Raw genomic sequence first — 18,009 nt, 5'->3', positions numbered from 1 at the left:
ACAAAATTACTTACACTTTCTTAATTCTAGGACCAGTTGAACTGTTATATTGCCCGTTCAGCGTAACTGATTGAGTCATAAGTGTTAGATTTTGGCTGCTGTTGTTGTTATTATTGTTGATATTATTGTTGTTACTGCTATTATTATTACAATTATTATTTGCATTGGTATTTGATATAGTTGTAACCGACGGGGGTGGTGGAGAATTTTGATATTGGCTAGCTGTTGAAACATTTGTAATATTTTTTTGTCGTATATTAACTTCTTGAACGTATTCAGCTGGGAAAAATCCAGAACGATTTGTTCCGCGAACATAACCTTCAAGAAGGCCACAATCAGTAGATCCAACAACTTCAATAACTTCTCCCGGTTGTATACGAATATGTCCAATCGTATTACCAGCATATGGTTCCATACAAACTACAGTCGTGCTGGGATGTCCGATTGAGCATGCTGCACTATCAGAATTTGTACCGACACCAGATGAATCGCTGATTATATCGCTTGTATCTCCAATGCTTTTATCTAAAGTTACAAAAAAGATAAATTTTAATAAAATTTAAAATCACATTTTAGTCAAAGCTTTATATATAATTTTATTAAATTCCAAACTTTGAATTTTCTCAAAGTTCTTTTGAAAAGTAACAACTTTTATACAAAAACTGAGATTTAGAGATTAGCGTCACATAAAGGTAATTTCATTTATATGAAGAAATTTTACAAGCAAATAAATTACTTTTAGAAAATGATTTATATCTGGTAAGTTGTTCACTTATTTTTGCCCTTTCTTCGATTTTTACGAAATTTGTGTTCAACAAAAGAAAAATATTTGCGGCAAAACATTATAAGGAAGTATTAGAATTTCAAATCAACCGTTATTGAGAATGGAATTTTGCTCTTAACTTTAACATTTATTCGCTACTTAAATTTCGCAAAATTTCGACCTTTCAAATTATGGACTTTGTTTTATATTTCTCCTAATTTTCAGTTAAGCAATAAAATATCTTTAAAAATTAAGAATACATTTCTTAACTAATATCACTGTCGTTCTTATCTTTTAAACTAACATTTCTTTTTTTTAAATTTTTTCAATTTTTCAAAAGATCCCCCTAAATATTTGTTTTTTTTGAATGGAAGTTGGCTTTTTATATTCCAGCCCTTAAAATTCTAACAGTATCAAATCCTAAAAATTTTTAAACTTAAATGTGCTACTTGCTGATATAGCCATTCAATTTTATAATTTTCTTTATAAACTTCAATTTACAGCTTTTCTGGTTAAACCTTTTAAACTATTTTTTTTATTGAAAAATCCATAAAAAGCGGCTTTGGTAGAAGAAATGAAAAAAAAAATTTTAGACTGATATATGTAGGTTATTTCGAAATTGGCGTTTATTCCGACACATTTATTATTAAAGTTGGTGTCAGAATTGAAAAGCTATTATTTATATCCTTCTTCCTTTCAAAATATGGAATGTTTTTTCTTGAACTCTTTGCCTTCATTTTGTTGTATTTTACATTATTTGTATTCTTTGAACTTTTCGCAGATATTTTGATGTAAACCAGGCATTTTTTCATTCCTTTCATATTGAAAAACAACACGTACAATGTATGAAAGTTTTAAGTTTGTAAAAAACAATTTCGTATAAAAGTTTCTCTTCTTTTTCTAAATTTTATTTTTACTTTTTGCAATAATTTTCCTCCCCATTATATTAATAGTTCCATGGGACATTAATGGAATATTGATCACTGGAGAATGCATACAGCAAAGCAGTAAAATAAACGTCGGAAATTCACAAAAAAATTAAAATAAAGAAATGCACTGAGTATTTAGACTCAGTTTGAAAAAAGATTAAGCACTTTCAATTTTGTAACTTTTATTTCAATGTTTTTAAAAATAAATAGGAAAAATTTTTTTAACATTAATTTCTTAAAGAATTGGCCAATTTGTCAAACTAAAATGACATGAACATACAAGGATGACATGAAAAATATTTTAAAAAAGAAATCGAATTCAGTATAAAACAAACAATACAGTAATTAAATTTGTCTCACAAAGGGGCAAATGGAGAAAAATTCTTATTGATGATCGACAATTAATTTTATTTATAAATTTATAGGAGAATTATTGGATTATAGGGTACGTTGAATATTGTGAAATATTTAAAAATAATTAATGCACATATGTGAGAAACTGCCCTTTTGGTATAAAAATTCTTTTATAAAATTTCGCTGATTTTCTCTAACTTCTAAATTTTACATTTTTTAAGAATAATTACATTGGTCCTGTTCCTTTTTAATTTTGATTTTAATGAAATCAAAGTACTTGCCTAGGAATAAAAAAAAACTTTACCCTTGGACTCTAATCTCAAAATATTTTTTTTATAGTTGTATAATGCGCAAACTTGGAATGCGACAGAATCAGATTTAAAAAAAAACATAAACAAAAATTTTAATATATGTGCATATTTATTAATTCATTTTAAATTCCTAAGCCTTGGCCAGATCAAAAGTTTATATGTAAAATCAAATGAGAGCTCTAGCCATAATTTTGTATAATTTGTGGAAACGCAAATAGCTAATTTTTGCTGTATGTAAGTTATGACACTTGTGACATATTAAATATGTCTTCTATTTGCTATATATATGTACAAAAAAATATGTATAAAACTAGTGAGCAAGCAGATTTTTCGGCTTTAAATTATTAAATTAAATTAGAGTACATTATTTATCAGCAATTCCATATTATTCCTTAAAAATTTAAAATGTTGTTCTAATTTTTCTATATATGTACACACATATACATAGATTTATTCGTTTTATATTATTATACATTCAATATAACATGATTGAAATGAAATCTATAGAACATGCAAAAATGTTTAAGGAAAGTTTATATGAAAAAAAAACGAACTCAACATCTCTTAATCATGCAAATAATAATTAGATAAATAATAAACTTTTGGAGATTGAATATACGTAACAATGCAATTAACAATTATATGTAATCATATACAAATAAAAGATACTAAAAAATAACATTCCTAATACTTTTTAACTTACTTTAGACTACGGGACTACTCTTATTATTCATATTGAAACTTGATTATTATTGAAATGAATAATAAAATCAAATTATTCTGATTCTTTTATTTTCCATTTCAATCAAACAATCAATTATCCATCTCTCTTCGAAAATACGATTTAACAAAAAAAAAAAGAAATGAAAATTTTTTTTCATAAATACCTGTAACAATACTAATATCATCCTCATGTGAACGATGTCCAGATGAACCTTCAGATAAACTGGAGCTTGCTGAACTATATGGCAAATGCTCAGACGGACATGGTGATGGTGGGCCACATGTACTTCCTCTTGACAATGTTGAACCTAATATACTTCCACCAGATATACTACCATTACCATGATGATGTGCTAGTGTACCACTACCAACACCATATGCCATCCATCCGACACCGGAACGTCGTCTTGGATTATAACGTGGGGGACCACGGAATGGGACTAGGTATATATAATTAAAATTATTTTCTTTAATGATTTTTTGGATTTTAATCTACAGTGCGATTGAATAACACTTTAAATCGTTTGTTTTTTTTTTTCTTTGTCTTTTAATTTTGAAAATTAAATAAAAAATTTTTATTTAAATTTTAGTTTGCGTTTTTTTGAAAATTAATTTTTTTGTTTTTAAATTCGCTTATTACAAATTTTTGATTTATTTTAAATATAAAAAAAAAATCGATTTTGTTTTCAAATCAATAAAAAATTTCAAATCACTCAAATATTTTTTTCGTTTATTACGAACGATGAATGTACAAAAGTAAATGCTGTGTGCTTCCAATATTTTTTGCTAACCAACTTTTTTGATTACAAAATTCAAATTAAAAATTAATAAAATTAAAATTTATTTTGGAAAAAACAAAAAAATCACATAAATTGAGAATCGAGCAAAGCGCAATTAAAAATAGAAAAATTAAAACCAAAACTCCTTCTACATTTTTCCCCCGTTTTTCGAAATTCAAAAAAAAAAAAGAAAATTTTTTTGGTTGAGCGCAATTTTGTTACAACCAAGTTAAAAATACAAGTTGGTTTTTTTTCTTGTGTGTCTATAAATAACAACAAAGTGATCGTAGAGAAAAAAAAAAAAAGAAAAAATAAATCGTTGTAAGAAAATAGGAAATTTAAAGTAAGTTTGCACTTAACGCTCATTTGAAAGAGAGTTTCACAATCAATTAACTCAATTAATTGAATTCAATCGGGAGAGTTAATGGATTGAGAGCAGTGAACTACTCGTATGAGTAGCTGATTATTAATTGGGGTGACAATTTTGATTTTAATTAAAATTATTTTTTTGTTAATAAAGGGAATCCAAATGAAGTGTTAATAAAATAATTCCAACAATAAATTAAAAAAAAGTAGTTTTTCGTTAAGGGGTGAAACTTCGTTTCACACTGTCGCAACTATAACAAAGTACCGTTAAAAAAGTTCGCAATCACTGTTCAACACTTTTTTTAATGCAAGTTTCTTTTTAACAATCAAAGGCTTTGAATATACAAGCATTTATATTCAAAATTTTTTAATCATTTCCATATAATGAAATTCGAATCTCCTAATATTTTCGATTTAGAAATAATATCTTTGATATTTTAGACTGAAATTTGTACATTGACTTATTTATTTTTTAAATTTTCGAAATAAGAGCGATAACAGTTATACACATATTCGCATACACATGTTTGTAAACATGTAAGAGAATATTATGTTTAAGTTGGATATGAAATTTACAAATTTATTAAACGTGCGTGTAAACTGTACTTAATGAAAAATAACATGTAATTCGTCGTTGTAAGTTCGAATTTGTAAATTTACCTCACATGTAAATTGAAAGCTTAAGCATTTGTGGTGCATAATTGAAATTATAATTTATTAAAAATGCAAAATTTTTATTTTAACTTTTGCTTTATGGTTTGCCAGAAAATATACATATGTTATGTATGTATGTATGCTATTTTGTAGGCAAAATCTAGGAATTCAATACAAATTATGTGTACAAAAGCAAAACGAGAAAAAAAAATAAAATTAAAAATATTTTAAAATTTATTTTTTTTTTCAGCTTGATTTTGTTTTTTAATTTTCAATGCATTACCGCGTCAGTTTTGCATATTATTCGATATTTTTATGATAAATAATGGTGCGATATTTATTCCATGTTATTTTCATGTTAATTTCGTATGTTTTTTTTTTCTGAGTAAAATTTCAAATATTTTGGTAGTAAGATAAATATTAAATTGTTGTAAATATTCCTATGCGGTTTTCATAAATTATGAGATATTAACTAGAAAATTTGCATTTTGTATAAAAATGTTGAGGATATTTCATGGGGATTATATTAGGTGTATAGGTTTTTGTATTAATGTAAGCATTAAAACACATTGTTTAATTAAATTGCAGTGAAAAAAGGGCTATGCGTTACTTCAAATACATTTTTTTAGCGAATTAATTAAAATAATTAATTATATAACTGTATTGTGACATTAATATATAACATGGCTACTCACAATTTTCTTTTCGTACTAGTACAATTTATTCTTAGGATAATTTACTCCTGAAAGAATTCACAACTTTAGCTTCATATAGTACAAAGTAGATTAAGAAGATACAAAATAATAGTGTTAAGAATTAATTTGAATTCACTTAGAATTTTTATTAATTGAAACCAAAACACCACAAATTATAAAAAAATGTCATACGCATTATGTAAACACCGACATCGTATATAAAACAATTTTAATTTTAATGAAATTTATTGAATTTCAACAAACCTATGTGTACATTAATTTTTTTTGTTCTTTCTCTAATTAATTTCTTTAAAAATTAAAATTTTTATAGTTAATTAAAAAGCCATGAAATTGAAATCAACATAAAGTACCTACAAAATAAATATATAACATTGGTACCTACATTGTTAACATAATATATATTGTATGTATACTTATATTGCCTATGTTACAATGTAAAACTACTTTCCGTTTATATTTGCCATAATAAACGCTATAATTGCAATTGTCTGGTGTTTTAAATTAAAATAATTATAATTTATATAATAAAATATAATGAAATTTTCGTGGTATGTAGGTACATGAAATTTAAGATATAGGCTTAACAAAATACCGTTTACTTGATTTTTTTATATATTATGCATAATTATTTACATGCGATTTTTTTAATTATTTTTTTAAATAAAAAAAGTTAATTTTCATTATAGTTTCGTTCGTTCTTAGTTTTGAATATTTTATATTGATATTTCAAGAAATTTTAATACAATAATGTGCTGAACTTTAATTTACGTTACATATTTTCAGGAGCATATCAAAAATAATAAACTCTTCAAGTATGCCTTTGGTTTAAAAATAATTTTGAAAATAAAATACACGGTTCTTTGCTTTACAAAACAATTTCAAATTTCATAAACGAAATATACAATTTTTAAAGTAATTTTGATTAATGATCAATTAACAGAAAAAAATCTAACATTTAAAAAACTTCAACGAACTTCCGATATTACCGAACAAGTATTGACTATTTGCATGCCAACGATCGAATGTTTTTCATAGTAAGTTTTAATAAAGAAAAAAAAAATGTAAACAATATTATTTTTTAGTAAATAATATTAAAATTTATTAAAAAGTGTAATTAAATGTAACATAATCTTAATAGCGTGAAATGGTGTTGAACATGCAAATCATGTTCATAAAAATGTTTTGAATGCGTTCATCTTTAGTCGTTGTAAAATTAATAAACTTATACTATTTTGAAAAGAAAATCCTTTAAAACGAAATAATAAAAAAAGCATGAAATTGTTAAAAGTTGAAATTTTTTTTTGCAATTTGTAACTACTGCTGTTTATTTATCCAAGTTCATCAATTTAGAAGTAAAAATTAATTAAAAGAAAAAGTGATTTAGTGTACATATGTTTACCTATAAATATGTTTTTTTTTATATACTTTTTCATATTTTTATTTATAACTTTTGTTAACAAGTAGCTTATTGATAATTCCTAACTGTTTCTTACTATATTGGCCTAAGTAAGAGAGCAGAGCTTTAGGATTGCTTGCGATTGCGATTTATTTCAAAAATATCCACAACATTATAAGCTTTATAGTCTGAAGTCTAAAAAATTACATAAATTATTAAATATTTAACTGATATACGTAATAAACAGCACAAGCTTTTAGTGTAATTTTTGAACATTTTAAAGAACACATATTTTTTAATAGGTTGAAAATTTTGCCTATATAGAAAGCCTAGCATATTATATCTAATTTTTTCAAATTCTTACATTTCTTTATTTCTAATCTAAGCATGTTTTTAATTTTGACCCCGACTTTAGCTAAATCCCACTATCTTTATGAATATTATTAGTGTGAATAAATTAGCCTGTATTCAAAAGTCACTATATTAAGTATCCTTTTTTCATCTAATATTTTTCTGTCTTACAATTTCGCATTTCCTAAAAAATTCACAATCTATACATAAAATCAATTATACTAGACTCAAAATTCATTATTGGTCGAAACTTATCAGAATTTATTTTTTTTAACGATTTATTATTTAACAATATTTAAATGTAAACTCTCCAAATAAAAATGTAGAAATAACAAAAAAAAAAAAATGTTTTTCTTTGAAAAGCACATTAATCGAGCAAAAACTAATTTTCAATATTTTGCAATATTTTTTATTTTTGATTAATTTTTATTTTATTATTTAATATTTATTGTAATTAAGCATATTTAGCGACATCTATGAATAATTTTTCAGAGCTATTAACAATAATAATTACTTACGATTTAGTTGTCTTTTTAGCACTTAATCCTATTATGAAATCCTTAGAAAAATTTTGTTGCTGACTTTTCATATTTTTTTTTCTTTCTCTCTTTTGAAATAATTAATAACACTAATACTATAATAATTTAACATTTAAACAAATACAAAAGCATTCCAGAAAAAAGTAACTATAATAGTATGTTTATTATATAAATGTTTATAGGAATAGTAAATAAGTTTATATATATATATAAATTTTAAGAAAAGCATTGGAGGGTATTATAAAGATAAAAAAAGAAACTAGAAAATTAAAAAATTTGTAAACAAAAATTAAATAAAAAATTCAAGTGAAATGAAAAACTAACAAGAAAAAACTTTCGAACTCTATAAACTAAATGTTTTATTACTTTGTATATATATATGTATGTATATATACATTAATGTACCTGAAATATATATGTACATAATTTATGAATGGAACTGTTTACAAAATATTATGAATAAAATGTTGTAATTAATTTTATGTATATTTAATTTTACTTTAAAAGGAAAACAGAGACTACTATGCTACACAAGTATTTGCAAAGTTTCGAATGCTATATAAAATAAACAATTTTGATTTTCCAATGTCGATCGTTATGACTTAAAAACACTTAGTACTAAAAAATTAATACAATTTTCTGCAATTATTCCTTGTATCCAAAATGAGTTACATGGGAATTAAAGAACAACTTCATTTATTCAGATATTTGTTATCTGTTAGAATTTCAGCTAATGCATATAGATAGTATCCTAATATTCACACCCAATTATTGTTTGCTTGTTCAATAACTTGAATTTGGTCTGATTCAATTTGGTTGACCGGAAATATTTGAAAATTCAAAGCTAAAAATCAAAATTTATTGATTTTTAAAAAGAATTTGCGACACTTTTTACACTTGAATGGGGCACTGTCGGAAATTCAACATTAATGTAAAAAAACTAAAACTTATTCAAAAATAAATTTTAAAGAATGAGATCTTCTTAGCAAAATATCACATATGATAACAAAATTTTTTTTAAAACCTTCATATCCTATACAATTTTTACATAATTCGTTCTAATTTCAAAATAAAATTTGAACTTTAATTGTTTTATATTGTTTTAAACACCACTATTTCTGAATCTATATTGTATGCATTGTTGAAAGTGAAAATGTCACTCAATATGTTTAATTTAGTAAAAAATTCAATTAAAATGCCTTAAAGCAATTTTTAAAATAATAGTTGTAATAAAATGAAAAGTTTTCCTAATAATATTTTATTATATACGTGTATATGCAAAATTAAAAAAATCTCTTAAATATTTTTATAATTGGAAATTATTTTATTAAATTTTTAAAATTGAATGTTCAATATGCAAAAAAAATTATGCGTAATTAATTATTTTCTAATGTGAGCAATAATTTTAATTGGGGTAATTCAAATGACAATTTGTACTTTATATTCGGTTTATTTGCATATGCATAATTGATATAATGATCTATATACATACACAAATAATTGTGAACATGTTATTATAATCCAGAATCTCTCAAGCCTAAACAATGTAACTGCATTTCGATTCTATAGAAATGGAAGTTAATTGACTTTTGTATACGCTATCAAAATTTATTTTCTTAAAAATGAACTTCAAAAGTTTCATACATAATTTCTTCAACAAAAAGTATATCTAAATCAATGGTTGGTATTGTGAATGAATATTTTAGTTAGATTAGAGCTTGTGAAAATCTTAATTTATTGTCAAAAGAAATGTCTTTTAGAGCTCACTTTTTCATATTGTTGATCTATATTCTGTGGCAAATTATTATGTTTGGTCTAATATTTGAACTACCGAATTATGCAAATTTTAATTTGAAAATCAGTTTTCATCTTCCGTTGTGCTTTAATGAATTTCTTAAATAAGTGAAATCGCTTTATATAATTTCATACGATTCCGGAAGATGTTCTATAAATTTCAAATCTTATACAAGCATCTCTTTCATTCAGCAATAAATAAAAGAGTAATAAGGAGTGAAATAAAGAAAAGTAAATCTTTATGTTTTGTAAAATTTAAGGCATAACTGTTAAATTCACTGTAAAATTTTCAATGTCAACTAAACGACTATTTTATTTATCAATAACTCAAAATTCATAATAATATGTGAAATATTTAACTTAATGGAAATTTCTTCATGTAACTGCAGAACAGATGGATGACGTAATCAAAGGAACGAGTTAAAAGCGAAGTGAAATATGATATTTATAGCTAAAACTCAAGCCCTAAAACTTTTTCAATTTAGCAAATTGATAAAAACTTAACGAAATTATAAAAAGAAAAAAAAACAATTTTATTTTGATTTCAATTCTGAACATTTCCAGCAAACTTGCAGAAGATGGGCTTGCTAATTTTACCAAGCACGTGTGTTTACTCGGACTGCTAATCGCTACTGAAATTCAGAATACAAAACCTTCAGAATACAAAAAACAAAAATTTATAATAGAAGAAAATTTTTGAGGTAAAAATTTTTTTAATCTTGATTATAAAGTTTTTATTACAACTTTCCAAAAGTTAGGAGGTTTTAATTTAATTTATTTTTGTGTTTTTGTGAAAAATGAAATTTGTTTAAGATTTTTATTAAATTCTTGGAATCTTTTTTTTCATTTCTCTAATACGTGTGCAGATCAAGGGAAACTGTTATATTTTAACAGTTTGTAGGAAACCACAATATTTGACTTTATATCAAAATAACAATTTTTTTTTATCTTTTTCTTTACTCGGGTTAATACCACTTAATCATTCAAAAATGTCCCTTTTCCCGGACCAATTTTTTCAACTTTACAATTTCATCCTAATTCTATGAAAGCTACAATGTATAATACGTTCTCTTATTAATAAATTTACCCTTATATTTCAATTATTTGTATTAATTTATTAACAACTTAACTTAATTTTCATATTTGCAGATTAATTACTATAAAATTATTAACTATGTTGCATATTTTTAGGAGAAAATCTACTATTCCTAAATATATGCAACATTTTATAGCAATTAGAGAATTATTTCAATAGAATTTTTTATGTCCCCTGTATGAATTTTTGTAAAAAAAAGTAAATTTTTTTACGATAACTTAAAATTTTTAAATAAATAATTCGCGTGATCATAGTATCTATAAAAATTAAGATTTATATATGTCTGTATTAAATTCGTTTTCCATAACATTAATCTAGAATTCCCATAATATTCTTTTCGATTATTTATTAAACACACTTTTTTTAGCAACAATTAATAACTAAGCTCAAAACTTTAAAAATGTTCATTAGGTCTTTAAACACATGTTTCGAAAACACATAATATTGGTAATTCTTCTGTTACTGGATCTAAGTAAAGACAACTACATTTAGTGACATCTATAAAACTAAAAATTGTAGACACTATGCTAATACTTTTTGCAATTTCTGTGATATTTAAAATTAGTTCACTAAATTGTTTTTCATCTATTTTTTAATATTAACTAATTAAAACTAATATTTTTTTTAGAATATATTTTTGAATTGAGTGCTTATATAAAAATTATAAATTGGCGCATTAAAATTTTAAAATTTTCAATCAATTTCAAAAGCAATTTATTCAACTATACAAAAATATATTATTTATAAATTTATTGAGGGAAATTGTGATGGTTCTTATTTATAAATGAATGATTACAAATTGATGATTTGAAAACAAAATTTTAAAGATTAAAAATATCTCAAATTTATAATGGTATATACTATGTATGCATATTATACATATATATGTATGTATATAGAAAAGAAGAATAAGCTAGTTTTAAGTTAACAATGTAACAAACAAACGTTTCTTTTTTTTCAAAAATATGCAAACTATGAAAATCTTAAAAAATAGTTTAAAATAAAAAAATAATTTAACAAAAAATAAATTTATTTAAAGAAAAACATGTGTTTTTTTTTTTAATTTTGATCTTTGAAATTTTGAGAGAAGGAAACTTTTTCTATTAACAATAGATTTATTTATTTTTTTCATTTAAATAAAAAATGAAGAATTTATTAATATAATTTTATATTTTCTTTGATGAATCAAACAAAAAAATATTAATGAAATTTTTGTGAGTAAAATGTGTGTTATGTTGTGACACTTAACACATTAACAATAATTAAGTTTGACTAGATTAAAAAAAAAAACAATAATACAAAAATTACAATTATGTTTAAACTTACCGATATCTTCAGACTTATAGTTTTGTATGACTTCAGCTAGCTCTAAATTACCGGCAATTACAGCCACCTTAAGTATTCATTTTGATTTAATTATAAAATTAAAAGAAAATTTAAATGTTTTAGTTAAATTTTATTTTTTTTTTTTTATGAGAATATACGATTTTTGTAATTTATTTAGCTTTGTATAACAATATAATAAGTATGTATAAAAATAATTCAAATTAAAATAAATGTTAAAATATCCATTATAATTAAATTGAGTATGTTGTATAACCACAGCAACTAAATAAAATTTCGAAGCAATGATCGTATTTTTTTTATATTTTTATTTACGTTATTTGCATAAATAAAATTTATTTTAGTTACGTTTTATTTAAATAAATTTATGAAAAATATTTTAAAAATTACTTTGCTATTACTTTCACTTTCTAAAAGTAGAATTATTTTCTATTGTCCGATCTTTGTAATTAAAATCTTTATCACAACAATCAAAGATGGAAGACTTTTAGCAACTTGTCGGTCTGTGTGTGCACGCATGTATCTCAAGTTCGGTTGAACCGATTTTGATTAAGTTTTTTATGTGAATTTATTTCAATCATGTAACGATGGATTGATCAACTTTTGGGATATATCGGGCCTCGGGAATTGGACTTTTTAACGGGCCTGTTTTACATTTTTCATTATTTTGAAGAAAATATTTAACAGATTTATTTGAAATTTCATATATAAGCCTCAATCGATCGTACGTGACCTCTTAACTTTTGGACGTTTACTACGGGCCATATATACATTTTTGCGTATGAAAAGAAAAATAATCAACTGATTTCATTGAAATAATTTAATATTTAAATTCGAAGTCTTGAAGCAATGAATCTATAAATTTTTTGGAAAGATCAGTGCGGAAACCAAACTGGGGGCCGATTTTGCATTTTTTACCATATCTACGGAACGAATTGATGGAATTTCTTGAAATTTAATATTTGAGTTTAGGTTGGTTCCAGAAGTTACTGATGAACTTTCGTATAATTCTGTATTCACATTTTTCTAGGTATGTTACCTAAAAGCATATTAGTGTCGTTAAAATTGCACAGAAGTGTTTGAAACACATAAAAATACTTTTACTTATCTAGGCAATATACATTGCGGTCAGTTATTTGATGACCACATCCGAATGATTTTTGAAATTTTAAACAAAGTGTTTTGTGAATTCTTTTGTAACGCTTTACGATTATCATTACTTTTTTTTTAATATTTAACACCTCTTTAACTTTTTAGTTTAATGCGAAGAGAATATTCAATTCCTTGCAGCTCTGAGTTCTAGGCATCTTAAATCGAAGACCTAATTTTTTGGTTAAATTTAAATTCATTTAGTGAGGGTGTAAAAACGATAAAAAATACAATTTAATTTCAGCTTCTTCATACCAACATTTATAAAAACCAACATCCCATAAAAAAAATTTAATTTACGTTATTTAGATAATATGCAAGAATCCATTCCTTAAAGCAACTGAAACGATACAAACAATGGAGTACGGAAATGCAGTTACGAGAAAATTTGCTTATTTCAATCACCCATCGAATTATTCAACCAAACCCTGCAAATTAACATATGCTAAAAAGTCCATACTGTATAAGGATCGTGTTTAAATTTATTACCTATGTTTATATGTGACGAATATTGAAATTTCTTCTTCAATTCTGATAGTTTATTTTTTCAGCAATTAAATAACTTTTTCACATAGTTAAAACATCATTCAAAAGATATTCACTCACGTTTTTCAATGTAGTATTTAATCACTAGTGTGTTAATTTAATCAATTAAAAAGTTAGACAAAACTCTTTAACATCTTTTAAAAAAATACGACCATTTTGTATAAAAAAAATAATGTCCTTCACATATTCTAATAATTGTCGAACATAAAATATTATGCTATTTATTTAAAAAGGCTAAGTTGCAATTAACATTAAATGAGAGAGGAAACAAATGTGTTAAAAAAGTTTTTAATTAAATTTTAGCACAAAAAAATTTTCTTTCACTTTGTAATTCACTTAGTTTTTTAGTTTTTGATTAGCATAATATTTTCCGCTCAAATATTGTAAATAAAATTATTATTTTTGTAAAATAAATCAATTATTCCTTTTAGTAGTTAATCTTTTCTTTTTGACTAAATTAAACAAAAATTTTAGTATAAGAATAAGTGTTTTAATAAAAACCTTCTTGTAAATTAGTTTAATTTTTTAAAAATTATTTAAAAAAGAAAAATGTTAATGCAGAAATACAAAATTTTGGTTTTAACGTTATTTCAGAAATTTTAAAATTTAAGATTAAATTATTAGAAAGTTTGCCATTAGAAAGATAATTGTTAGCACTTGCTATTGATTTGTCTATAGTTTATGTAAAAGAATTGAATAATGAGTGAAAATTTTTGGTATTAACTTGAATATATGCGATGGTAAGGTTTTGTCAATCACAAAATTTAGAAATAATTTAAAATATTTACTCAGGAAAAAATTATGTTATAAAAGTGTTATTGAATTAAATATTTTCGAAAATTGGCCAAAGAAATTTTAAGTTAAAATCAAAAGTTGCATATTTCTACAAAATGAATATAATACATACATACATAAGTAAATTATGATAAAATGTTATTATTTGTTAAAAAGAAATATTAAAAATACAATAAATACCTGATAGGGAGTTTGATTTGCATAATTAAGTGCACCACGTTGGGCGCCACGAAATAGAAGCATTCTAGCACAAGTCTCTTGATTGTTAACAGCGCATACATGCAATGGTGTATTACCAGAAGCATTACGACCATCCATGTCAGCACCATAAAACAATAAATGTTCCAAATGGTGGACTAGACCATGTCGGCATGCCTATATTATTATTATTATTTTGTTTTTTTTTTTTTTTGATTATTTGAATTTAAAAATGAGAGAAAGAAATATTAAGAAAAAGAATAAGAGTATATAAATAATCGTAAGCTAAACAAGTTTCTTAAAGAAAGAGTTATTTTTTTATTCGTCAAATCAAATTATGTATAAGTATAAATATTTTTAATCTACATCTTAAAAGTGCCTTAAACCATATATTAAAATTAAATCTAGATTTGAGCTACATAAATTTTTTCAAAAATATTTTAAGAACAAAGTTATAATAAAGCTCAATTCTAAATCACCAATAGTTAAATTTTTTCTTTGTATAAATTTAATATTAATTTATAAAATAGACACTTTTAATATTCCGCCCACAATCACTACAAATATACTTTTCTTTGAAAATTTCTACTCATAATAATTGAAAATTTTATCTTTCATATTTTATATAATATTTTTTTGATTTGTGTTTTATAACCACAATGCAAATTTTTAAGTTGAATATAAAGATATTTTCTATTTTTACGAAATACAGTGAAACCTGCCTACGACGGACACTGTTTGAAATGAAAACCTGCTTTAAAACGAACTTTTTTTTGCACGTTCATATTTCCATACAAAGCAACCCGCATAAGACGGAAAATAGTTTAAGATGGAAACGGAAAGATTTTGCGTCATATAAACGGGAAAATATCACATTTGTGTATTTTTATATCCCCCCGTTCTCGTTTTCTATTTTGAAGTTTAATTTTTTGCAAACTTTATGTCACTTCCAATATGAATTTTTTGTTGGGTAAACTTAATTATTGTCACTTTTATCACCATTTGGTATCATGGTTTGTTTACTGGGTATTTTTAAATCTTTTTTGTTTGGTTAAATTTGAAATTTTACTGGGTTATCTTGTTTTTTATTTCAATTGAATTTAAATTTCAAAATTTTGTTGATAAGTTCTCCAGCTAAAGAAAAAATTAACAAAAAAAATTCAATAATTGAAGAGGTAAGTGGACAAAGGGGTTGAGTAACATTTTGACGAAATTTCGAGCTTTTCGGATAGAACATCATTAAATTTCATATATTTTCAACTGTTCTTATAACTAGAAACTTAATAAAAGACGAGATTGACAGTGCACATAGGAGGTAAGTCACGAAAAAATTAATATTTTCACAATTCGTTAATGAAAACAAGTGTTAGTATGCAAATTTAAGTCCATCCTTTTGTCTACTTACCGCTTCAATTATAAAAGTGTTCAGAATAATTTCAAAACTTTTTGCAGTAACATGTGCAAAATAGAGAACACATTATCTTTGAAAGGAACATATGAAATCGCTTAACTAAAAGGGAAAAGGTTAAGCTAAATTTTTGTTATTTTGAATTAAAATTAAAATGTGTAATAAACATAATGTATTACATACATTATAAATTCATAAATTTTTTTTTAATTCTGTGTAAGACGGAAACCTTCTTAAAACGGAAATATTTTTTTTTATTGATCCCCTGAGATTCAAGGCCGAGTTTGATTAGAAAAATTTTTGAATCACTGTTTAATTCTTAAAATAAGCTTGTTTCTTCTTTGTTAGTAAGACGAGTTTTTTAATTATTAAGATTTTTCGTTTAAAATTGGTTGTTGAAATATTTTTCACATGGAAGCAGTATCCAAATATTAACACTAGTATTTGATTCCTAACTTAATTTCCTAGAATAAAAAAATTAAATATCTGAATTAAAATGTTTACTGCAACAAACAGTGATTTTATTTTTGGTACCGCAACATTGTGTTATATACCTTTCATATTTATTTTTTTAATTATGGGACTTATTTCATTATACGCATTATATTTTTCATACTAATTATGTACATAACTATACAAACGCAATACCAAATTGTCTTATTAAGTGATTGTATGCTTGATTTAACAATAAAATAAGAAACGAGCTGTTAAAAATTATTTTTAATTTTGTTTTAAGAGTAAAATCTTATCAATTCGCAATAGATATATACATTCATATATGTATAAATTAACGCACAACTAATTGAAAAGACAATAGACAATTTCCTGCCGATCAATAGATTTCAGTCTCTTATAAAACAATTGTTTATCTACTCTCTAATTAAGACGTATGTACTAAAAAATTTATAAATATATACAGTATGATGTACACATACGTCAGATTAAGCTGACATATTCATTTTTCTATTAACTATTTTTATTATACATACAAGAAATACATTATGCATATACAAGCGTAAATAAAAAGCGGAACAAGTATAAAAAATAATAAAAAATGTAATCAAAGCTGACCTAACCTCAAAAATAATTAATTAATATTTGCTTTGTATAATATAAAATAATATAAAAAAAAATTTAATATAAAAGAGAATACAAGAGAGATTAATAGAAGAGCACGTGCCTATTAAATGTTTCAGCGTAGGTATTGTATGTACTTGTATAATTTATGTACACATATGTGTGTCTATTATTAAATTTATTATAATGATTGCTCTCTCTGCAACCTACATGCATTATGTAGCAGTAATAAAAAAGAGAACGAATATTTTATAAACGTCGTTTTCAGATTTTTTTCCGAAATCATTAAAATTTCAGGAGGTTAGAAGGACACGCAGTATTATTGTTATACAACTGTAAGTTTGCATATCCTTGATCTGCATTTTAGCAATATTAACAAATCAATCACAGGATCAAAATTTTTAAGTTCTCTCAAACGATATAACAATTTTAATAATATTTTTTTTTTTCCAATTTTTCCTCGAAATATGCAGCAGAAAATATTGAAACAGCAATAGCTTAAGCAGATAACTATTTTCATATGAGATTTAAAAAAAAGAAACCTAAAAAACAATGTGTTCATTAGTTTCCCTCGTCATCATTTCAAGACTTGTGACGTACAAGTACTTTCACCTTTGAAACTGTTATACAATTGTCGATAACTTAAGCTATTAAAAAAAATTGGTTTCTGTTTTGTACATTTGCCTTAAAAATTGATTTACTAAAATTTAAGTAATTTTAC

At 24.0% G+C, this 18,009-nt stretch overlaps 1 protein-coding gene across 4 annotated transcripts in view; it reads right to left on the bottom strand.

Annotated features, from left to right (window-relative positions):
- Positions 1-18,009, bottom strand: part of LOC129606305 (SH3 and multiple ankyrin repeat domains protein 3) — a 291,247-nt gene that overhangs the window by 4,634 nt on the left and 268,604 nt on the right. For 3 of the 4 annotated variants that reach the window (XM_055516558.1, XM_055516559.1, XM_055516560.1), the window contains exons 9-12: positions 14,786-14,980; positions 12,098-12,164; positions 3,245-3,520; positions 15-525 (exon numbers count right to left, since the gene is read on the bottom strand). In XM_055516558.1, the coding sequence (XP_055372533.1) occupies positions 15-525; positions 3,245-3,520; positions 12,098-12,164; positions 14,786-14,980 (1,049 nt within the window). The remainder of the gene's footprint in view (positions 1-14; positions 526-3,244; positions 3,521-12,097; positions 12,165-14,785; positions 14,981-18,009) is intronic. The other variant, XM_055516561.1, reaches the window with a different exon arrangement.

The sequence above is a fragment of the Condylostylus longicornis genome, unplaced genomic scaffold (genome assembly GCF_029603195.1).
Source record: "Condylostylus longicornis isolate FDR11 unplaced genomic scaffold, ASM2960319v2 ptg000018l, whole genome shotgun sequence".
NCBI classification, from domain to species: Eukaryota; Metazoa; Arthropoda; class Insecta; order Diptera; family Dolichopodidae; genus Condylostylus; species Condylostylus longicornis.
This window is presented reverse-complemented; position numbering and strand designations above follow the sequence as displayed.